Here is a 25,302-nt window from a genome sequence, read left to right as displayed (position 1 = left end):
GATTCCATTTTTCTTTGCCATCAACAGTTATTAGACCAGCCAATGTGATGGTACATGCGTACAATCCCAGCACTTGGGAGGCTGAAAGTTCAAAGTCAGTCTGGGATGAATAGTGAGACCTATCTTAAAACATCTAATTCTTGTTTGTGTCCTAAGACTCTCACAATACCAGGCCTGTAACAATTTTCGGGCTTCTGTTTTTGAAGAGTAAGTGTATTTGAACGAACTATGCTAGGTAGGTTATTGCTTCTTTGTTCAAGCCAAATTTAGATATCATTAAGTCAGAGATAGAGGTACATGTCTATAATCTCAGCACTTGGAAGACTGAGGGAGAAGAATCAAAGCTAGCTTGGATTACAAAGAGACTTGATTGCCAGCCTGGCAACTTAGGAAGAAGCTATCTCAAAAAATAAGTAAATGAAAGCCGGGCGCTGGTGGCTCACGCCTGTAATCCTAGCTACTCAGGAGGCTGAGATCTGAGGATCGCAGTTCAAAGCCAGCCCGGGCAGGAGAGACCGTGAGACTCCTATCTCCAATAAACCACCAGAAAACCGGAAGTGGTGCTGTAGCTCAAGTGGTAGAACGCTCGCCTTGAGCTGAAGAGCTGAGGGACAGCACCCAGGCCCAGAGTTCAAGCCCCATGACTGACAAAAAAAAAAAAATAATAATAATAAGTAAATGAAAGTAAAAGATATGGCCTGGGAAGGTGGCTCAATGGAAGAGTGCTTGCCTTGTATGCATGAGGCCCTGGGTTCTATTCCTCAGTACTACATAAGCAGAAAAAAGCCAGAAGTGGCATAATGGCTCAAGTGGTTGAGGGCTAGCCTTGAGCTAAAAAACTGAGGGACAGCGCCCAGGCCCAGAATTCAGGCCTCATGACCGACACAAAATAAATACATAAAAAATAAAAAGAGGAGATATAGATGTCATTCAACAGTAATAAGGAAAATGTGGACATTTACTGAGCACAGTAGCACCAAGTAGCAGTTCAAGGTGCTTTATAAATATGCTTCATTGAATCCTAATAAGACTAGATGGTATGATTCTTATATTGGAGAAAACTTGTTCTAGTTAGTGAAAGAGATAAGGTCTAAACTCATCCAGTCCATATAATTGTTCATCCCAAAGTAAGAGTTTCTGTGGACTTTTTTTAAAGGAAATCACAGCAAAAGAAATGAAGATGCAAAAATCAGATGAAGACAGAAGGTAAGCACTGAATGCTGAATATTAACAGTATATTAAATTTAACTGAACCTTGCTACAAATTTGTAACAATCCCAGATTTGTTATATTCTTTGAAGGCTAAAAAGATAAGGACAAACAAGCCACTTTAGAAGCACATTAACCCCTAAAGTGACAACTGAAATTTCTCCTGTGCATGTTAAACCAGTGTCTTATTTGATATGATTCTAAGAAGTTTCATAACACAGTCCAAAGCTAATTGAAAAGAAAATTTAAAAGAAAACTTAATGATGCATGGCCCAAACAAGGTAACCCAGGACCAAGATCTCCAGAGTCAGCTTCATTTAATTCAGAATTTCTAGCAGAGCAGTGGGTTGTGGACCTACTTCATAAACATTTCTCAAAACTGTGACTTTAAATGTTGGGCCAAGACTCACATTACCCATCCGTTTAAATCACCTTATAGAGTTTGAGCCATCTACTGAGAATATTTTTCCAAATAAGAGATTTTTTTTCATCTTTTTACAAAAGTGTTCAACGACCAGGTATGATGATTCACACCTGTAATACCAGCACTCACGAGGCTGAGGTAGAAGGATGGCTAAGTTTGAGGCCAGTCTGGGCTACATCCTAAGTGTCTTGAGTATCGTTAGATTTTATAAAAATGATTTTTCTCCCTGTTCCAACATATGAACAAATGCATAAAGCACTCTGCATTCTTATCTCCATTGAACATGGATGCTACCATTTTAGTCTAAAATTTAAAAAAACATTATATACAAATACAGTTGTTTTGTCTGGCTCCGAAGTCCATGTTCCCATGGAAATGCTACACTGGCAGGCTTAGAGACATTAGCCTGCAATAAGCCTTCAAGTAAACAGATTATTATTACATTCCAATCCTAGACACTTAAGTGTTTCCTAGTATCTTCACATAAAGCCCAACACTGGATTTACCAGTAGTCTAGGCCACCACACAAAGAAATATGCCCCAAATTAGGGGAATAAACATTAAGTTGGCACATCAAATGGGAATCATTATACCATTATTTCTACTATGAACATGTTTCAAAAGAACTGTTTGGCTGGCACTGGTGGTTCACACCTGTGATCCTAGCTACTCAGGAGGCTGAGATCTGAGGATTGCAGTTCAAAGTCAGTTAGAACAGGAAAGTCCATGAGACTCTTATCTCCAATTAACCACAAAAGGATGGAAGTTGAGCTATGGCTCAAGTGGTAGAGTGCTAGCCTTGAGCACAAAATCTGAAGGACAGCACCCAGGCCCAGAGTTCAAACCCCAGGACTGGCCAAAAAAAAAAAAAAAAGAACTTCTAGGAAGAAAAGTTTAATATAGGATATGTATAACAATTCCACATGTATGTATTATGTAGCTCCATTTAAAAATGGTTTCACATTAGATTCGGGGTATAGTCAGATGAGGATATAGTCAGAACGCAGCTATGTGCACATGGGAGTAACAAAATAAATGTCGAGAGAGAACGTAAAAGGATGCACAGGTAAACAAGTAGCAGGTGAAAAAAAAACACCACCATAATTTCCAGGCTGAGAAAGAGTACAAATAATACAGGCCAGAGAGGCAGAATTGCCACGGAAGTGGGCCACAATGTGTGCTCCACAATGGCAAAAGAACTAAAAAGGTGCAACAAGGTAGGTAGCTGGGAGCTAGTGGCTCATGCCTGTAATCAATCCTAGCTACTCAGGAGGCTGAGATCTGAGAATCACAGTTCAATGCTAGCCCAGGAAGAAAAAAGTCCATGAGACTCTTGTCTCCAATAAAATACTCAGAAAAAGCTGGAAATGGTGCTGTGGCTCAGCTGGTAGAGTGCTAGCCATGAGCACAGAAGCAGGCTCAGGAACAGTGCCCAGGAACTAAGTTTAAGCCCCAGAACTGGGGGGTGATGGGGGAAAGGAGAAAAGATTTAACAAGGTGGGCTGTTGCACTCACTATGAATGAAATTGGGAAGCCAGAGCTGAGATGCTATTGCTTTGTGATGCTACTCGGGTGCCCTCTGCTGATATTCGCTAGTTAGTGAAGCTCACAGCACTAGAAATTTTCATATATATGGCTTGCAACCCAGGTTGCTGAAACAATTTGTCTGCCTGAGATTGAAAAAGAAAAAAAAAAAGCTTTTAATATTCAAAAGCTCCATCTGGGTGAAAAATGACTTTTCCAGGGACACTTCCTCTGCCCCAAGTTTATAAGGTTTGTTTTATATATATAGCAAAAGCAGCAGCCTTGAAGTTGATTTTGATCATGTATATTCCTGTCATCTCTTCTCCCTTTCAACATTTTCTTTTAAAAAAAATAGCGATAACCTTTATTTATTTTGTGCTAAATTTATTCTTGTGCCCTAAGTTTTGGGTTCTTCAGTTTCTTCTGGGATACCTTTTTCTTCTGTGCATGCTCCTCTGCTAGTTTAGGAACAACTAGCTCCTTTTCAATAAGGATCATTTCAGTGTGCCAGAGGGAGCTCACCATGGGCTCTGGGAGCTCTGTGGTGCATCAGTCAGTCTCAACAAAAGCATCTCTGGAAGTGAGGAATTCATATAGGAAAAGATGCGATATATGATAGAGTACTCAACTATAGATTGGGCTGGGGGTGGGGTAGGTCTCTCCCTAGCTCTCATTTCTTTGGGTTAAAACCCTTTCACCAGGCACAGGTAGGTTATGCCTATAATCCTAGCTACTCGGGAGACTGAGATCTGAGAATTACGGCAGGAAAGTCCATGAGATTCATCTCCAATTAGCCACCAAAAAAAAAAAAAAAAGCAGAAGTGGAAGTGTGGCTCAAGTGGTATAGTACCAACCTTGAGAGAAAAAGCTAAGGGGCAGTTACCAAACTGAATTCAAGCCACAATATGGCACCAAAAAAACACCTTTGTTCACATTTAAAAAAAAAATAATCTGCTCAGAGACAGGGCTTTCTGAATTACTTCATTCAAACTAAGTCCTAAATTCTTTTAGGCAGGAGTAAAATTAACTTTCGAAAATATTATTAAAATAGCTGGTGGCTCACACCTTTAATCCTAGCTTCACAAGTTTGAGATCTGAGGATCACAGTTCAAGGCCAGCCCAGGCAAGGAAGTCTGTGAGACTCTCGTCACTGATTAACCATTAAAAACCAGAAGTGGAGCTGTGGCTCAAGGTGGACAGCACTAGCATTGAGTAAAAAAGCTCAGGAACAGCACCCAAGCCCCAAGTTAAAGTACCAGGACTGGCATGCACAATGCACACGCATAGACGTGTACACAAACACACACACACACACAAAGATCGAAAATATTAAAATAAAAACATAGAGCATACTACACTTACTAAAATCAATTTCTCAAACTTTTATTCTGGTTATTTTTTAGATAGTTGTTGCAATACAAAAGGTATCTTAGCTGGATGTGGTCGTTCATACCTCTAACACTAGTCTCCAGAAGGCTGGGCAGGACTGCAAGTCTAAGGCCAGCCTGGGTTACACAGCAAGGTCCAGGTTAACCTCGGCTACATTTTGAGAACATGTCTCAAAACAAACAAACTGAAAGATACATGACTTATTACATTTTCAAACTCAGTGATGTAGAAAATTTCTTAAAACCCTATATAGTTTAGGTTGTGTTGTCACAGATTCATTTGCCCTAAAATTATTCCAAGACAAGTAAATCACAAAGTATGAAATCACAACTTAATATGGTAAGGTAGAACAAAGCTAAAATTTATTTGGTGCATACTCTGCTTGCTATCAGGATTTTCATACATTTTCCTTTAATAAATAAAAGCAACCCATGTGAGGTATTTTACAGGTTAAGAAAAAAAATACACTACTTCCTTAGTCAATGAAAAGGGCACTTATAAGCATTCCAAAATAAAAGCAAAACAAGTGGGGGGAGGGGGAGAGAGAGAGAGAGAGAGAGAGAGGAAGAGAGAGAATTTTCTTTTAGACAATCCTTTACATATATAACACATTTGTAATAATAGGAGAAAAGAAAAACAAATAAAAAAAACCTTCATGGTAATTTTCGTCCACAGGTGCTCTTTAATCTTTCAATTATAAACTTAAAGCACAAGGGATATAAATGTTTTTCATATCTGAGACAATTTCAAGATGGTATAATACTTTGAAAAAATTGTGGTCATAGGAACACATTATTAGATTAAAATCAGCAGTTTTCAGAGGCAATTCACAACAAAGAAAGAGAATGGCAACTGCTCAACTAATAGAAATGACTTAAATGAAATAACTTGGCCAAAGTGGGAAAATTGTAGGAGAAATGTTGTAAAAAATGTAGCACCACCATTATCTCAATGAATGGCAACTTTCAACAAGTAAAAATTACCTAAGTATTACATATTATGGTTTTCAAATAATCTATTCTCAAATTTAGAAATTCAAGTCATATAAGCTGTTATATGAAGGTTTCCTTCTAATTAGAAATTCAACACTAACATCAAGTCATTTTACAAGATAAAAAAATAATTTTCCCAAATAGTAGCTACTGAATTTTTTCAAAGAAAATATCAACAATAAATACATATACCCATATGTAAACTTTTCCCAAAAGAAATAGTTTTAAAAATAAGCAGCTAATGTGGACAAGTTGTAAATGTATACTCAGAGCACTGAAGTTTGGCAGAGAGGGAGGTGCTACCAGAGATATCTTGGTCACTCCAGGTACGCTTGTACTACTGTAGAAGTTCTGGTTTATATTAATTGGCATCTTGAAGTCTGAAAGACCATGTTGCCATTTTTTGACTTCTCTAATTTTTTCACTTTATTGGATTTTTTTTTTTCCGCAATCTCCCTAGTCTTTCTAAAACCATGCCACAAACTACAGCTTACAGACAAACTAGATGTGAAAGATGGTTTATTTATGGGCTCTCTTAACTGACTGCTGGCAGCAAAAGTAACCGCACCAAATTATATTTTATAATCAAGTACTGCCTGATACATGTAGAGTGTGCAACTGTGCAGGTATTGCTCTCAGTGAACATTCATACTCAATGAATAAAGTTATTACCAGCACACAAAACTTCATATGACTTATTTTAAGTGACTGCTGGTTCCAGATGATTAAAAACCACAAACTGTGTGGCAGCAATTGTAATACATATACAGTTCTTTAAAAGATAGTTTTAAAGTTATCACATAGCAGTGGAATATCATTTTTTAAAAACAAATGACATTTATACCATAAGGCTTTGTGGTTGAATAATCAGAAAATGAAAGAAAACATTAAATTAAAAATAAAATGTTTCCTGTTAGAATTAATTCTCTCCTTTCTAAAATGGCTGATTTTAGACATTATAATATTCAGACAAAAGGTTCTTGGAATTTCTAGTAAAGAACTTTTGTAGCAGTAATTGATGAGGTCAGATTATCTGGCAATCTGAAAATCAATCTGATGGTAGTCAGAAGATACAACTGTTTATTTTTCAGTAAGTTTATTACATTTGAAACAATACAGAAATCTCAAAAGTTTACTCATTAAATATAGTTTAATTTTTACAAATCTCTTCTTGAAAATGTAATTTACATATGCTGAAACCTCAGAAGTGTGAATTAAAATGAAATATGAAGGTTCTAGTCAGGGAAATCACATCAGAGTGTTTTGTCAAATATCTGTACAAATCAAGTACATAGCTCTTCTGTGATATAGTAGGAAAAAAATGATTCTAAATATATTTCAAGTAAATGCAGAAAAATACATTGCTATTTGAGGCAGATCATGCTAAAATATAATTTACAATGATTAGTTTGCATTTAAGATGATCAATAATGCTTTTGAAAGTGATGAAATCAAAGTAAGTTCTGAAGTATTTGCTCAGACTTTTGTACTAAACATCAGTACATCTGAAAAGTTAAATTGGAAAAAGCAAATGACCTGATCTTCCTCTTTACCCATATCATTCTCACTCAGTCATACTAAATGCAAACAAGCAAATACAGCATCAAGATTTTTCACATGAAGACTGATAACTTATGCAGGTAGACTCTGTACCACAAAGTATGTAGTAGGTGAGCTTGAAGTTACCATCAACTCAATGTTTTAATAACATCAAAATTTACAAGCTAAAATAAACATTTGATTTAAAAATTCTGCTATTCAAGATTAACTCCATTGTCCATTTTCTCTTTGAGATTGGTTAAGGATTGGGTCATTAAAAACCTGAAGAGGAGTTTGGGAGAGGAAAAAAAATCCTCAGTGCTTTAAAAAAAAAACTCAACTGGTTAGAAGTCCACTCAACTGTTATTCTGGCTGGCATGGAAACAGGTACCTTCTTTCACAAAACCGTTGACTTTCCTTCCACAGCAGTTTCTTCAAGCCAACTATACAAAGACGTAAACCAGCTTACTCATGATTAAAACTGAAGTAAACCTGCAAAGGAGCAAGAACCTTCATCCAAAAAGATCTTTTAAATCATTGCTAGCTGAACTGCTATTGGTCATAGGAGGTGGTGGCTGTGCAAAGTTCTGTGGATTAAAGAAAGGGTTGCCCTGCACACCAAAGGCAGACTGTCCCATCAAATTCACCTGTGCGCCCACTACTGAACTGCCCATACCTGGAGAGCCTTGAGGAGGTACAAACTGATTAAGCCACTGATTTGGTTTCTGTTGTGACAGTTGATTCATACTAACTTTGGGTTTCTGAGGACCAAAGAGATTATTAAGGGCAGACATATCTGTGGGTCTTTGTTGGGGCTGCTTCACCCCAGCAGGAGGTACATTCAGAGCACTGAAGTTTGGCAGAGTGGGAGGTGCTCCCAGAGACATCTTGGTCACTCCAGGTGTGCTTGTACTACTGAAGAAGTTCTGGTTTGTATTAACTGGCATGTTGAATCCTGAAGTCTGAAAGCCCATGTTGCCATTTAAGCCGTTTGTCAAATTCCTCTTTGTATTATCAATCGGTGTAGAAAACATCATGCCCAGGCCCGTGGAAGGAACAGAAGTGAAAGTATTGGAAGCAGGAAGTTTAGGGGTACTAACAGAAAGGCTTGACAAAGATGACATATTATCCATCAATGTGTCTGTTAAGTCCTTTGTCTGAAAAATAGGAGAACACTACTTTATTGTCAAGCAACCCAACTGCTTTATAATTATGAAACATTTGGTAGATTAAATTTTAAAGGACAAATTAAAATTAACCTTAAGATACTCAACACCAAGTTAACAAACTACAGCCTGCAGGACAATTAACAGCTTCCATCTGTTTTTCTACAGTTTTACAGATGATTATTTGTAATCAGTTTGGTAACAGTAAACACAAACTACAAATTTATATTAAGTGAAATGTTATCTTCCCCAAACAAAAATGCATGTCTCACTAGAACATCTATATTATAAAAAGAACAAAAGGATGCTATGTAATTTTCACATTTTGGATTTCGTGAACATTTTCTTGTATTAGTACTTGAAAAACATTCCAAATTTTGTCTGTTTCCCTGAAAAGATTCTTTTCTTCAGAGAATTTACCCATCAAAAGGTAACAACAACATGATTTATATAAAGCCTTTAAGATGAAGTAATTTATTTTAGAGAATATAAGTCCTCTCTAATCAGGGTCCTTATTCACAGCCATAGCACCAGCATTCATAACAATGCTAAAACACAGCGGGAAGTACATTCTGCTCAGGTGATACCAATACATCTTCCTAAACTCAAAATCCAAAATCAGAAATCACTTTAAGCTCAAAAAATATATAAGAACATGAATATTAACACTTTACATATGGAAGTAGTAGACTAGTTTATAGTTTACTTTCCTTAATAGAAATACAACTGAAATGATACAAATAAATGAGGCCTGACCTGTTTAACTGGAGCAATGGGTGTGTGTACTTGGGGCTTAAGAGGCTGCTGGCTTTTCAACTTATGTGCTTGCTCCTGTTCTTTTGCTAATTTCTGTTTCTCTTCAAGTGTAAGTGATGCCTTAAATGAAAATAGGGAAAAAAAAAATTAACTGCCAACTTCACAATTCCATTTGTAAAAAAAAAAAATTCATCTTTAGCAAAGCATATAACTGTGTTTGACAATCCTTACTACTACATTGGTGATTTCCACAAGTAGGTTATATTTCTAGTTACTACCATATCTAATTCCAGATATGAACTCACAGGATCTATGCTAAAATACTCTAGTATAAAGCAAGTATTACTTTAAATTTTTTCATTAGAATCATCTTTGGAACCAGGTACTAGTGGCTCATATCTGTAATCTATTCAGGGGATTGAGATCCGAGGGTTAAAGTTCAAAGCCAGGCTGGACAGACAGATCTGAAAGACTCTTACCTCCAACTAACCAGCAAAAGGCTTGGAAGTAAAGGGATGGCTCAGTGGTAGAGAGCACTCAGGTGGACACGCACGCACATGCGCAAACAAACACATGCTTTTTCCCTCAGCACCACATAAGCAAAAAAGAAAAACCCGGAAGTGGCGCTGTGGCTCAAGTGGCAGGGCGCTAGCCTTGAGCTGAAGAGCAGAGGGACAGCGCCCAAGTCCAGAGTTCAGGCCCCACAACCAGATCCCCAAAAGTAATTTTGTCCTATAAATCTGGAAGTTCTTGTTAAACTCTATAATTAGTCTGACTCTAAAAGAGCTAAGAAGAACTAAAAAACAAAAAGAAAGCATAGTTTTTAACTGCCAATGTCAGCATCAACTCAATATTCTCTTTCACTAAATCTTGTTTAGAGTGTAAGTTCACAATATTTTCTTACAATTTTGTGAACTACTATGTCCTATAGGCCCTTATCTTTACATATTCAAGTATTCATATTTTTGTGAAGAGAAGAACTGACCTCAGCAAAGCCTGACACAGTATTTTTACTGGATGCTAAACAAAATTTCAATAGGAAAGTGTTTTATAGTTTACTATTCAAAATTGGAGGAGCCACAAAACCAGTAGGAGGAAAAAAATGTATCCCGATTCTCTATCTGCTTTGAAATAGAATCAAATCTATTTTAAAAGGTCTCTTCAAATAGCATTGATTCACCTTTTAATTTTGTTCTTTTTTTTATTGTTATTATAAAGGTGATATACAGAGGGTTGCAGTTACGTAAGTCAGGCAATGAGTACATTTCCTTTTTGGACAATGTCACCCCTCGCTCTGTCCCAATTTGTCCCTTCCATCCCCCCCCCATTTTCAAATAGTGTCTAGTGAGTTGATCCACCTGTAACAAGTCATTCTGACATCAGGTGCCCTAGCAGAATAGTCTCCATCACCTCTGTGTTATTCTCGTCAAAAATCTACAACCTTAGCCTAATTATCAGAAAATACCAAGCAAGCCAGATATGGTGGTATATACCTGTAATCCCACAACTTGGTAGGCTGAAGAACGATCGAGTTTGAGGCCAGCCTCAACTACATAGCAAATCCAGGCCAGTCTCTAACCTAAACCATCCCTTCAAAAAAATCAGACAAGGGGCTGAGAAGGTGGCTCAGTGGTAGAGCGCTTGCCTTGCAAGCCTGAGGCCCTGGGTTCGATTCCTCAGCACCACATAAGCAAAAAGAAAAAAGCCGGAAGTGGTGCTGTGGCTCAAGTGGTAGAGCGCTAGCCTTGAGCTGAAGAGCTGAGGGACAGCGCTCAGGCCCAGAGTTCAGGCCCCACGACCGGACCCAAAAATAAATAAATAAATAAAAACAAAAAAATCAGACAAAAACTGAAGGTCATGCTACTAACATTTATTCTTCAAATGGATCACAAAACAGAGAATGAAAGGAAATAACGTGGGTGAGGTTGCTGGGCTCAATTGGTGGCGATGTACAGGGAGAGAATTAAGATAAGAAAAAGCAACAATTAGAAAGAGCCCAAGGAGATGGATAGCACAAATCTGCTATGGAGACCACCAACACAGGGACAATAGAGAAGAGCCTAGGGACCAAGTGCAGAGAGTCAGGCAGTCTAGGAATGTCACCATGTGAGAGGCCACATAATAAAGGAATCTAAAAATCTTAAGTATGTTTATTCTCAATATGGGCAAAGGCCATGTCACTGTTAAGACATTTCATAAAGATAAATATAGAACAATTTTTAAGACAGTTACTGTATTTTCCAACAAATACTTATAGTTTAAACAAAGTATCTAAAAATGATAAAGAAACTCACTCTTTTATGTTTATTCTGTATCCCATCTTCTTTATTTTCTGATTCACCACCAGTCAAAAGGTCTGTTCCAATATTGTTAAAAACCTTGTCAATCTGCTGACATAGAAAAATGTCCACTGATTGAAGTCATTTCCATAAAAATGTGACTACTTAATATTTAAAACACTCTTAAATGAAGACAATGTCAAGCACTTTCTTAAAAACTTAAGCATCTTCTTACCTGATTCCCAGGATGTGTAATTTTGGTGTCCTCAGAAGAATTCATTTGATTTCCTATGTCCAAAGATCTATAGAAGAGAATAATAATAACAAAACAAGAGAAATGAACTTAGATCTCTCTTTAAGGAAAGTTATAATCTTTTCACTATTTTCTACTATAAATATCTGCTGGCTCAAATGTACATATTTTCTTTAAAATTCAACAGTTGGGACTTACTGGAGAATATACTCAAGAGTGCCATAAAATAAAGCAAGTTCAGCTCTGTCAAAGAACTTATTATAATCCAGGTGCTGGTGGTTTATGCCTATAATCCTAGCTACAAAGGAGGCTGAGATCTGACGATTGAGGGATTGAGGTTCATAACCAACCCAGGCAGGAAAGTCCCCATGAGACTCAAGTCCAATTAACTACCGGAAAACCAGAAGTAGAGCTGTGGCTCACAGTGGTAGAGTGTTAGCCCTGAGCAAAAAAGCTCAGGGACAGCACCTAGGCCCTGAGTTCAAGACCCTGACTGACAGAAACAAAAACAAAATAACTTATTATAAATGTCACTGAGAGACAACATATGATATGGAGAAACTGATCATTAATTTCAGAATGACACTAACAAGAAGTAATAATCACTGTGACAGAGACTGATCTATGCCTGGAAAAGTAGGTAAGATTTAGAAAGGAGGAAGAAAGAGGGAAGGATCTATTTCCCCACTCAAATATAAATAATAAATACTAAAAGTGAGTTTCATGGGTACAGATATAACTTAGTGGTACATCTTTAGCAAATGCAAGACCCTATGTTTAATCCCCAAGCATTAAAAGAAAGTTTTTAATATTTTTATTTTTTAATTATTTTTATTAGCATACTATAGTATATGGGGGAGTATTCATCATAACATTGCTATTCATGTATAAAATATAACCTTATCAAACCTACCCTTCTATCAGTCAGTCTCCCTTACTCTTCTCTCCCTTCAAAAGCACTTTCAGTAGGTTTCACAACATTCTGTTCTCAAATATGCAATAAACTACTTCAACCCATCTTAAACATATTCTTCTAGGTTCCTACCTTAACAGAGCCAAGCCATCAAACTTCACATACATATGCACCACAGAATACTTAGAGCCTACAAAGGACTCTCTCACTTTTTTCTATAGTACATGTATTTATTTCCATAAGTCTTACCTTATACTGGGGCAGAAGCTAAAAAGTTTCTATTTGGGGACCTTGCTCATGATTGAAAGCAATTTGGCTGATTTTCAGATGCCTTTTGGTTTATGATTTTAATACTTTAATATATATCCCAGATTTATGTACTTTGCACTGTGACAAAGAATATAGTGAATTTTTGACTAAAATAAAATACCATTCCCCAGTGAATTATTTCCATCTTTACAACACTAGTGTTGTACAAATAATTTAGAAAATCCCCCTTAAAAACAAAAAGAGGTGGATGCTGCTATATTATAAATGCTCCTGGGGTTGAGGAAAACCAAAACACAAGCAGCTCATAAATTTGGAAAATATTTATAAGTGATCCATTACATGTTCAGCAACCTGTGTTTATAATACTAGTGGCTAATATTGACAAAAGATTTATTTTAGAAACAGAATTTTCTTTTTGTAATATATTGAATTAAACATTTGTACTCAAAGATTAGATTTGATTTTCAACAATATCTTACTTTAGCTCATTTCAAACTATTAACAAGTTGGGGACTTTTTTTAATGTTTTACATATGACTAAATAAAATACAGAACATTTTCTATTCCGTATTTCAGAAAATCAATCATGACATAATTTTAATTTCACCCCCAAACAATGTGCAACCTACTTACTTCTGCTGCTCTTGCATTATATGAAGTTGCTCCAGTTTGGTCTTATGTTCAGACTCCAATCTGTTAAGCATTTCTTTTATGACGGAAATGAAAGAATTGAACTGGTATAATAAGAAATTGATATGGTTATAACCTTTCAAGTGTAAGGTAGATGTAACCAATTAAAATAATTCAATAAGCTAAACAATATTCTCCATTTTTTAATCCCAGCATCATGATGCAATGATAAAATAATTAAACACAAAATATCATAAGAAGCTTTTCAATCTTCATATAATAGAGACATGATAGTTAATGAGGCTTTAAATTCCAAAAAATAAATCTTTGTGCTTATCAGGAAATATTTCATTTAAGGATATAAAGAAAATTTCCATTTATTCAGATTGTTATAAATATAATATCTTTGACTAACATTGTTAATAGGAAAAGTCAGTCTAAATATTAAATATCATAACTCAACTTTTTAGTTAATAGAGAACAAGCTATGGTTAAACATTGGTTAATTACTTATAATTCTTATGATACTTCTCAGGGCATCATTAATAATTTATTTTAATGGCCTATGTTATAGGAAGGATCTACAAAACACTTTGCTACCCTTCCCAAATTTTACAACTGTACCTCTGTGCTGAGTGCATATACGTATATGCACAGAGGTATATACATATATCTGTATATATGTGTGTGTATATATGCACCTCTGTGCATATTATGTATATATGTGTGTACATATATGTATATATACACACATATGTACATACTATATTTTATTACTTCACTATTCTTCCAACTAAGTTTATTAAGACTTCTATTTTACCTCTGAGGACAGTTGGGATCAGTATAAGATAATTACCTCACACACTATCTTAAATAGCAGTTACAACTCATACTATCTCTGAAAAGCTTATGCTCTTTTCAACATTACACTGCCTCTTTGTAGGCTGTCAGCAACTTCTGCTTCATCATGCCATGAAAATAACAAAAGGCATATTTCCTTAATGGTTTACCATGACTGACTTCCTGCTGATTAAACTTTTAAAAACTTTTAAAATATACTAACAGAAAAATCTAAATGCATAGTTCAAAAATTTCACAAACCAAACATACTCAATTTAACGAATAGCCAAGGGGGAAAATACAAGCTTCCCATACCATCTTATATTAATTTTCTACCTCCATACCTTTTAGGTGACTTTCAGTAACATAAATTAGTTTAGACTGTTTTTATACTTCATATAGATGGAATCTTCAGAAGATTCTTTTCTATGTCTGGGTCATTAACTCAATATTTTGCTTGTAAAATTCATTCATATTGTTTTACATTTAGCTTGTGCAGAAAAGGGTTAACATTGTTATTTTTGGAAGAATCTGCTGGCAAGGCTGGCTGGCCTTTGGCCGTGTCTGGGCACTTAAGATTTTAGGAAGGTTCCTCATTGGTTTGTCATGACTAACCTGTTTGTACAAAGAACATGTTCCATGCTGAACATGTGCTTTTCCTTCTGGGAATCTGGAATTTGAGAGCATGCTTGGCAGAGGGTACTACTCAATAAAACTCTTGAGTGCCAAGTATGTAGTATTAGTTGGTAACATTTCTCATGGACTGCCAGACTTACTTCAGAACAGAAAGCAGAGCATATCCTGAGTGCTTTTTCCCAGAGCCATTTCCCCCAGAATGCATCTTTTTCCTTTCCCAACTATGCTTGCTAGCTTTTTACCATCACCAATCAACTGTGAGTACAACTACTTGTGCTCCACTGAGTCATCTCATGGAGTACTCGTAGAAACCCCTTCCTAAATGCAGTATAGACAATGCAGCTATGTGCTATTCTCTATTTTTAAATAAAATTTTAAAAATGCAAAAATTTGCAAAAAATTTTCTATTTTTAAATCAAAATGCAAAAAAAATGCAAAAAATACAAAAAATGTATTTTCCTAAGTTACTGTATTTCATTTAATTATAATATACCTAAATTATTTTAAGTCACAGCTGACACAAAGGGTAGTCTTGAATTAGGAACCCTGACCATGAAATGAACAGGAAAGTAAACCATATCCATAATAAATTAATGGGAAACATCCTAAGACATAATTCATGTGTATCTGCAGACAAAAATGGTTCTTAAGCCAGGTGCCAGTGGCTCATGCCTGTAATCCTAACTACTCAGAAGGCTGAGATCAGAGGATCACAGTTCAAAGCCAGCCCAGGCAGGAAAGTCTGTGAGACTCTTTTTTTTTTTTTTTTGGTCCAGTCGTGGGCCTGAACTCTGGGCCTGGGCGCTGTCCCTCAGCTCTTCAGCTCAAGGCTAGCGCTCTACCACTTGAGTCACAGCGCCACTTCTGGCTTTTTTCTTTTTGCTTATGTGGTGCTGAGGAATCGAACCCAAGGCCTTAAGCATGCAAGGCAAGTGCTCTACCACTGAGCCACCTTCCCAGCCCAAGTCTGTGAGACTCTTATCTCCAATACGCCACTCGAAAACTGGAAGTGGCGCTGTGGCTCAAGTGGTAGAGCGCGCCTTGAGCTAAAGAGCTCAGGGACAGCACCCAAGACCAGAGTTCAAGCCCCAGGACCAACCAAAAAAAAAAAAAGTTCTTAAAAAAAAAAAAAATCAAGGCCAAGCACTGGTGGCTCACACCTGTAATCCTAGCTACTCAGTAGGCTAAGGCCTGAGGATCCAAAGCCAGTCCTTGCAGGAATGTCCATGAGATTCTTTTTTTTTTTTTTTGGTCAGTTGTGGGGCTTGGACTCTGGTCCTGAGTGCTGTCCCTCAGCTCTTCAGCTCAAGGCTGGAGCTCTACCACTTGAGCCACAGCACCACTTCTGGTTTTTCTGGTGGTTTACTGAAGATAAGAGTCTCAGGACTTTCCTGACTAGGCTGGCTTTGAACTGTAATCCTCAGATCTCAGCCTGCTTTGTAGCTAGGATTACAGGCAGGAGCCACCAGTGCCCGCCTTCTGTGAGATTCTTATCTCCAATTAACCACCAGAAAACTGGAAGTGGTGGTGTGGCTCAAGTGGTAGAGCGCTCACCTTGAGCTTCATGAAGAGCTCAGGGAGAGTGCCCAGGCCCAGAGTTAAAGCCCCACAACCGGCCCCCCCCCTCCCTACCCCCCTGCCAAAAAAAATCACAATGCTGACAAAAACACATATCAAGTAGAATTTTATGTATATATATATATATATATATATATATATATATATATATAATAAATTTGAAAATATTTTAAAACATCTTAAATCAGAAATACAAGAACTAAGAACAGAAATAAAAAGTTGAAGACTGTTTTAAGTATATTATCTTATTCTTTCACAATATTCATTATCTCTCATTTTGCCAGCCATAAAGCCAATCCTGCCACCATGATATAAAGCAAGTATTAATTTAGGTACAACCTTCCTTTGTTTATTATTTTTCTTTGATAAAATCCCTAATTCTAAATGCTTCCTGTCTGTCCCTCCCAGAGGTTCTCAGTTAAACTGAACTCTTCTCAGTCTTTTACATTATATTTCATTAAACACCAGCTCTATTATGAGCAAAATGTGGATTTTTGCTATGCTATATGTCAAATTTCTGTTTCTAGCACTGTGATAAGGCTGGGGATAAATGAAGGATAAGTTGCAATACCCAGCATTTGAAGGGTTCAAAATCTGCAGGAAGAATCACTATAAGCACACAGCTGTGATAAGTACAAAGGGAATGCAGAGACATAATTCTGTAATAATTTATTGTCCCTTCGCTCAATCATCTCAAATTTAAATTTAAAAAAAAAGGAATTTAAAGTTTACATACTCTGAACTCACTGTATATTATTCCATTTCCCTCAAATTATGAACTTGAATTATCCCCTTCCCTACAACACACAGAATCTAAAAAATGTCCCTAATTATCATGTCTTTCTGCTATTTAAGTTCTTGTGTAATTCCCTATCCTGGACTTATGATATGCTTCTAAGCAATAAAATATGACAAAAGTAATTAGATGTTGATTCCTTGATTACACTATAAGAGATTGTAACTTCAGTCTTGATAGCAGAACTCTTTCTCACTGGCTTTGATGAAACAAGCAACCACATTACAAAGGCCCAAGTGACAGAAATGACAGTGACACCCACCTAACACACAGCTAGGACTAAAACCCTCAACCCAACAGGCCAAGAAGAAATGAACAGTGCAAACAATCAGTTAAACAGATTCTAAGCAGACAGGTCCTTGGATGAACTCCAAGTTCTTAAATGCAGCACTATGAGAAACTGATCCAAAAAGTCAACTAAGCCAAGTCCCAACATGGCTAACTCTAGGAACTTTGAAATGAATAAATGTGTCGCTCTCAAAACACTAAACTGGTTATTTGTTATCTAATGATAATTACACCAACATACTCTGCCTTTGTGTCAAGTTTGTATCCCCAAATTTAAAACAGTCCAAATCTTGCTCAATTTTTCCAACATCCTGCTCATTACCATCTCCCAATGAGGCCTTTAATAATCTGTCTTTGTGCTCCAAGACTTCCTTCATTTAGCTCTCTGGCATACTGTATTGTTTCAGCAACTTCTACATGTAATATATTAATATAGTTACTAAAAACAAGTGATGCCAAGAAAACAGTAAACTGAATTAACAAAATAATCACAAAAATGTTCCCACCTGATTCAGATTGAGATTGTTTTCAATACTCAGAGGAATGAGATGAGGCAATACTTTTCCAGCCAGCTGTTCTTTGGTGATTCCCAACTTCTTATGAGTAAAAGTACATTTGTAAATACCTGACAGAAAAGATTGCAGCCAATTTTATAATACCAGAAGTTAAAAGAAATCATGAAAACAGTATATTTATATGAAATCTTCTGGTAATTCGGGAAAGCAAAACATTTTCCCAATCACTGTCATAAAATGGAGATACTCTTACACAGATCAGAATGATTAATAGCCTTCTCATTAACACAGATTTACTAAACACTATGACAAAATCATCTTCTGATTGAAGAGTACATTTAATGACAGAGCAGCATTAAAAGCTTAATCAAAAAAAAAGCTTAATCAGATCTGAGTTCAGTTATTATACTGTAGCAATGAGGTTACAGAATGCCCCCCTGAAAATTTACAGCTCATACTTAAACTTTACTTTAAAACATCTAAAAGTAACAGTACAGTAACAGTAACAGTACAGATCTACACTGTTACTCACTTCTTCAGTAAGAAAAACACATGGGCTTGTTGGACCCTCTTATTTTGTATTATATCTAGAGAAGATGATATCTGTATTTGTGAAGCTAGTATCCTCAAATATCTTATATTGTCAAGATTCTATCACTTTTGCTAAAATCAACACAGCCAAGGAGAAAAATTCTACTAAGGCATTTATCCCATCATTTTTCAATTACTAAATGCTACATACATGAAAAGTACAACTGCTTTACAGATTGGAAATCTTACTGATACAACTGCAAAACAATGGAGTTGTATTAAAAAAATAACTTTTCAGCTACCTAAAATTCCCATGAGGACAGCCGGTTCCTTGGATGGAATCTGTTGTAAGAAGGGCAGGATATCATCAAGCACAAACCACTTATCCAAGTATTCCAAAATCTTTCCTAAGCACACTAATGAATTCACACGAACCTATTAAAAGAGAGAAATTGCATTTGTCACATAAAGTCTTTATAATCTAGAACAAAATATTCAAATGTAAATTTAATCTTAATATACACATATGCTAAAATCTCAAGAATAAACTAGACTTTGAAATCATATTTATAAAAATTAAAAATTCACTTAATTTTTCTAACTTGTTTCAAAAAAAAGTTATGATCACTTTATCAAGATACTACTATACTACTGAGCTAAGATGAGGAAAGACCTCAACTCTTTTAGTTAGTTAATTAGTGGCACTGGGGATCAATCCCAGGGCTCTGTAAAATATTAGACAAACACCCTCAGCCTCAAAAAAAAGTTAACTTTTAAATGTATGCATTATCCTGCCCATGTAATTGTAACCCCTCTGTACAGTATGTTCTCAAATAAAATAAAATTAAATTAAAAAAAAAAAAGTTAACTTTTTTCTAGGTAGAAAAAAGCAGTGCTTGGATTTGAACCCAGATCTTTATGTATTCTAGACAAATGCTCTACTCCTGACCTCTATAGCCAGGCTTCATTTTTTTTTTCAATATTTTAAATAAAGTCCTTAGTAAGAAACACATATATTATAAAAAGCTTCCTAAAACCTAAGGACATTTCTTTGAGAACATTTAAATTATAAAAAGGAATACAGGGCTGGAAAGGTGGCTCAGTGGTAGAGCGCTTGCCTTGCATGCATGAGGCCCTGGGTTCGATTCCTCAGCACCACATAAACAAAAAGAAAAAAGCCGGAAGTGGTGCTGTAGCTCAAGTGGTAGAGTGCTAGCATTGAGCTGAAGAGCTGAGGGGCAGCGCCCAGGCCCAGAGTTCAGGCCCCACGACCGGACCCCTCCCCCCGCCCAAAAAAAGGGAATACATTCTCCTTGAAAAATGATCAGTCTCATAGGACCTCATTTTAACTGGATTCCTGGATTCCATTCATTTTTGAACAGTTCAAAAACATATGCAATTATCTGTATTTGCCTAACACAAAGTTTTCTATTTATAAATATCCTTAATACAGTTACCAAAACTTTCTACATATTAAGCTTTAGTAATTATATTAACTGCTAATATATTAAAATATATATTGGTAGACTGTACCAAGTGTCCTAGAACTACATGAGAAATAAAATATTGATTTAATTTTATTTTCTATTATGATGTTTATTAGTCCTTTAAGTCATAACTCATATAGTTTAAAGAGTATTTTACCTAACTCTGTAGAATTTTGTTTTTTCCTTATTTTCAAGGAACAGAATTAAGATACAGGACTTATCTTTTAGCAATTTCCTAGTTAAAGTTTTCAACTTTATAGGTCTAGATGCAATTCAGAAATTCATATTTGTCAAGTTGAATTAGATAAGAACACTAAAAATGTTATCTAAAACACATTTAAGTGTTGGGAGCAGTACACAAATGATAGAACATCTACCTATTGAGTGCTCTGAAATCAGAATGCTACTACCAACAACCAACAAAAAAGAAATGAAATAAAATACACTTAAAATATAAAATGCAGCCGGGCGCTGGTGGCTCACGCCTGTAATCCTAGCTACTCAGGAGGCTGAGATCTGAGGATGGCGGTTCAAAGACAGCCCGGGCAGGAAAGACCATGAGACTCCTATCTCCAATAAACCACCAGAAAACCGGAAGTGGCGCTGTAGCTCAAGTGGTAGAGCACTTGCCTTGAGTTGAAGAGCTGAGGGACAGCGCCCAGGCCCAGAGTTCAAGCCCCACGACCGACAAAAAAAAATATAAAATGCAAATCCATTTCTGAGTTACTATTCTAAATGTGTTCATTATAACTCCTTGTAAATACCAAATCTATATGGAGAAAATGGCATCTTTTTAAAACATAACCATCAGTGGACAGTAACAGATCATTTAAGTATCTATGTTTCCCACATCTACACACTTCTCACATATACTCAGTGCTAAGCGAGAGTATATACTTCAAGAAAATGTATGCTAAAATAAATTTATTGGCATGAAGTAAGGTATACAATATGAAATGAGGAGAATAAAAGCCTGTAATCCCAGCTACTTGGAAGGCAAAGGCAAAAAGGAGCATCAGTTCAAGACCACGTATGCAAAGTTATCAATAGCTTATCTCAAAACACACAAACACACAGACACACAGGCACAGACACAGAAACACACACAGACACACAGACACACACACACACACACACACACACACACACACACAAAAAGGCTGCAAGTGCAGCTAAAGTGGTAGAGCTTTTCTAGAATGTATGAGGCTCTTGGTTCAATCCCCAATATTGAAAATTGAGGGAAGAAAGTTCTTTTTTTGTTTGGGGTCCGGTCATGGGGCCTGAACTCTGGGCCTGGGCGCTGTCCCTCAGCTCTTCAGCTCAAGGCTAGCACTCTACCACTTGAGCAGCAGCGCCACTTCCGGCTTTTTCTTTTTTCTTATGTGGTGCTGAGGAATCGAACCCAGGGCCTCGAGCATGCAAGGCAAGCGCTCTACCACTGAGCCACCTTCCCAGCCCAAGGGAAGAAAATTCTGAAATGACATTTTGAAAATGGAATATCAAGCTATCTATAACTACCATCCATTTTGGAAACTCAGTCATGAAGGTACAAAACCTTAAAGGATTGTATTTCAAATCCTTTTAATGATGACAAAGAAAGAGGCATGACAAAGAGAGGCATGGAGACTTGTTAGTACCTACCCCAGAGCTGTAGGATAGATAGTAACAAAGTCTAGAGTTAAGGATTCTCTTCTCTATGCCTGCTCATTTCAGTAATGACCTATTTCCTTCTTTAGTGGTTTAAAAACCAAAAAGCATGAACTAAAACAGATTAGATGGCTATGAAGTAAAATTATTTGTTTACATTGTTTTGCTTATAATTCTATTAAGCTATTAACTTTTTGTTATTTAAATTCACACTCTGCCACATAAAGATGGATGGTATCACCCAGGGAACAAGCTTTACAAAATGCAAATTTAACAATATACTCATTTTCAAAGATCAGTGTAAAAAGAACATTCAGGCAAAGGTAAGACATCTCTCCCTCTTCTCAAAAGCTGCTATGGAAAAGTATTCTGAATGACTTCTATAAAGAAATAGTAACATGTAAAGTCCTTCAATTTGTTAGAGATGATGAAATGATGAGAACTATGGCATTTACTCTACCTTCCTTGACTAGGAAGTAATTTAATGTTATGAATCCTATATTCTGCTGGGTGATAGTGGCTCATACCTATAATCTTAGCTACTCAGGGGGCTACAATCCAGGATCAAGGATCATGGTTAAAGCCATTCTTGGCAAGAAAGTCTATGAGACTCTCATCTTCAATTAACCACCAAAAAGTTGGAAGTAGAACTGTGGCTCAAGTAATACAGCAATAGCCACAAGCAAAAAAGCTCAGGAACAGTGCCCAGGATCTGAGTTCAAGCTCCGGTAGCAGCGCGCGCGTGCACGCACATACACACGCACGCACGCACGCACGCACACACGCACACACACACATTTAGAGATAGATGACTAAAGGTAATGTTAAATAAATAATAAATTGTTAAAGCAAAAAGGGATTCAGAAAACAACAATTCAACTTCTCTGCTGAAGAATTCAAAGTAAGGAAACATGGAGTAAGGTGTGGGATCCAGGATTCTAACTATATATTGGAAAAAACTATGGCTTATTTTCTATTTATACTCATACACAAACATGTATACACACATACAACACACGCGCGCGCGCACACACACACACAAAGAGGTCACTTATAACCAAGACAAATAATGTGAACAAACTGCTTAGGGTTATTAAAAAATGAGAAAATGATAAACTACTGAATATATAATTACTCACAGCAAGGGAAGACGTTTGGAGACAGGCATTTTTAATTCTTGGTATCAAAGCATTTTTCATGGAAGGGTAGTCTATAAGATTTGCAAAGGTTGGAATGATGTTTAGACAGAGTTCCTATTAAAAAAATACATCTCATCAATTTAGAGAAAGACTCATCTTTTCTTATATTCAAAGACAATCTGCCTCTGTATGGCTAATTTGTCAGTTAAAAATGAATTTTCACATGTTATATTATTTGGTCCTTTCCACAACTCTCTGAAAATAAAAATAGTTACAATCAGTTTAAAACCAGTTTGGCTACACAGAGGCTATGGTATTGTATCAAAAGGTTATAATTGCAACTCTTTTTTTTGCCTTGAGAGAAGTTCTTGCTATGCAATACAGAATGGCCTAGAACTAGAAATCCCTCAAGCCTCAGCTTCCTAAGGACTAGGATTATAGGCAGCAACTACTATACTTGGCTACAATTCCTTTAGAAAAAGCTAACAAGTAGAAGTAGACACATCTCTCCCACTCAATCTACTTATAAGGGGAAAAAATTAACATCAATCTCACACTCTTAAATAAATTTAGTAGACAAACTGAAATGAGTCAACAGAGTGACCTAAAATGTGTCATCTTAATTCTAACAAACTAGGCCAGATGTGGCTGTACACACCCATAAGCCCAGAACTTAAGAGAGGTTCTCCAGACCTGAATAGCAGATAAAGAAAAAAAAAAAAAATCAGTAAATAATGCTTTAAAAATTCTGTTTTTCTTTATCTGAGTCTGTTTACTGACAAAAAGACTAAACTTTAAAGTATGAAACTATTTTGTACGAAAGATGTTCTTAATATAGGATCTATTTTCCAGCGGGTCATGGAGAAACATGCCCCCAGATACTCAGGGGGCAGGACTGGGATGATCAAGGGTTGAGGCCTGCCCAGGCAACAATCTGGCAACAAGTTGGGTATTATGGTTGACAAATATAATGTCAGCTATGTGGGAAGTTAAAGGTCTGAGGCCAGCCTTGGACACACAAGACTCTTATCTGAACACAGCAAATAAAAAGCTAGGGGTATGGAGCAGCTACCTTTTCAAGTTCAAGAGGCCCTAACTTCAAACTTTAGTATGACAGGAAAAAAGAAAAAAAAAAAGAATTTTCCAAAATGAAAAAAAAAATTAAACTACTCACTTAAGGATGGTGCTGTGCCACTTCTACTTCCTAAAATTACATTTTTAACAGCAATCCAGAATGATTTTCCAGACAAAGACCCAAAGAACCAGAATTTTAATAGCAAAGACTACAAAAAATGAACCTTTTGACAAGTATATACTGTTTCAAGATTGTCTTTGTGGGACAAAAGCCTGGCGATGTGCTTCTTCATCTCCTTGCCATACAAATTAACCTCACTGCAGGACAATATTGCATTCTGGTTTTCTTGGTATTGTTTCTGTGGTTCTGAGATTTAAACTTAGTTTAATAGGGAGGTGCTCTGCCAACTTGAGTCACAACCCCTAGTCCTAGGAACAGGATTTCTAAATAGAAAACTGAATTAACAAACATAAAAGAAAATTACAAGTACAGGAAACATAACATCTATGCCCTTTTCTTTTCAATCATAATTATCCAATTAGAAGTAGAAAGAGGTATACATAATTCAAGCTACAATAAATAAAACTTTCTTCCATAATAGTGCATTTCTGATGATAGCAATAAATCTACTTATGATAAAGGCACCTATCAAGAATAAATTCCTTTATGAATCATGAATCATTTAATTCTTTAGTTAGGAGTAAATATGTTTAATAACAGTGTCAATAATGTAATTTTGACAAACAGATTCACTACTGAGTTCTATATAAAATGTTGTAACTTAATCCTGAAATATGCTTTATCTTCTTCTGTTTTAAGAATCTAAGTTAGCACAAAACATAAACAAATCAAATGCAGTACCTGAATCTGAATAGAAGGAGCCTCCAGTGCTCTGTAAACCATTGGTAGGACACTGTTCTTGATCTCATCAGGAGGAGTTTTGGTTAGCAGCAAATCCATTTTTTGTAGGAAAATTAATAAAATCTGTTTATAAGATAAAAAAGAATATATGATAAGATTCAACATATGCCAAAATATAAAGGTTTTGTTTTTCAAAAGAATAAGTTATATATTTCGACACTCACCATGTTGCTAGCCTGAAGGCGTGGAAGACAAAAACATAAAAATCAAGCCTCTGACATTTCTGGAAGCATACCACTTAGAATCTGCTTTCAGTCTAATGATTTAAATAAAGACTAATTTTCTAGTTTTTACGTATCTACAGTAATACATCACCTACAAATACCCACTGTTCAGAAAGCTTCTGGGGAAAAATAAAAGCTTTAACACACTTTAAAAAAATGTCCGAGGGGCTGGGAAGGTGGCTCAGTGGTAGGGCACATGCCTTGCATGCATGAGGCCTTGGGTTCGATTCCTCAGCACTACATAAGCAAAAAGGAAAAAGCCAGAAGTGGCGCTGTGGCTC

The 25,302-nt window shown here is 36.3% G+C and overlaps 1 protein-coding gene across 4 annotated transcripts in view; it reads right to left on the bottom strand.

Moving 5' to 3' along the window:
- Positions 1 to 6,175: 6,175 nt before the first annotated feature.
- The window catches only part of Scyl2 (SCY1 like pseudokinase 2), a 44,171-nt gene continuing 25,044 nt past the window's right edge, over positions 6,176 to 25,302 (bottom strand). For 3 of the 4 annotated variants that reach the window (XM_042693022.1, XM_042693024.1, XM_042693023.1), the window contains 9 exons: positions 24,738 to 24,860; positions 22,802 to 22,915; positions 18,831 to 18,963; positions 17,989 to 18,107; positions 13,348 to 13,448; positions 11,514 to 11,580; positions 11,294 to 11,389; positions 9,000 to 9,119; positions 6,176 to 8,234 (listed from right to left, as the gene is read on the bottom strand). In XM_042693022.1, the coding sequence (XP_042548956.1) occupies positions 7,590 to 8,234; positions 9,000 to 9,119; positions 11,294 to 11,389; positions 11,514 to 11,580; positions 13,348 to 13,448; positions 17,989 to 18,107; positions 18,831 to 18,963; positions 22,802 to 22,915; positions 24,738 to 24,860 (1,518 nt within the window). In that variant the 3' untranslated portion in view covers positions 6,176 to 7,589. The remainder of the gene's footprint in view (positions 8,235 to 8,999; positions 9,120 to 11,293; positions 11,390 to 11,513; positions 11,581 to 13,347; positions 13,449 to 17,988; positions 18,108 to 18,830; positions 18,964 to 22,801; positions 22,916 to 24,737; positions 24,861 to 25,302) is intronic. The other variant, XM_042693025.1, reaches the window with a different exon arrangement.

This window comes from Dipodomys spectabilis, unplaced genomic scaffold, assembly GCF_019054845.1.
Source record: "Dipodomys spectabilis isolate Male_0828 unplaced genomic scaffold, ASM1905484v1 ptg000163l, whole genome shotgun sequence".
NCBI lineage: Eukaryota > Metazoa > Chordata > Mammalia > Rodentia > Heteromyidae > Dipodomys > Dipodomys spectabilis.
This window is presented reverse-complemented; position numbering and strand designations above follow the sequence as displayed.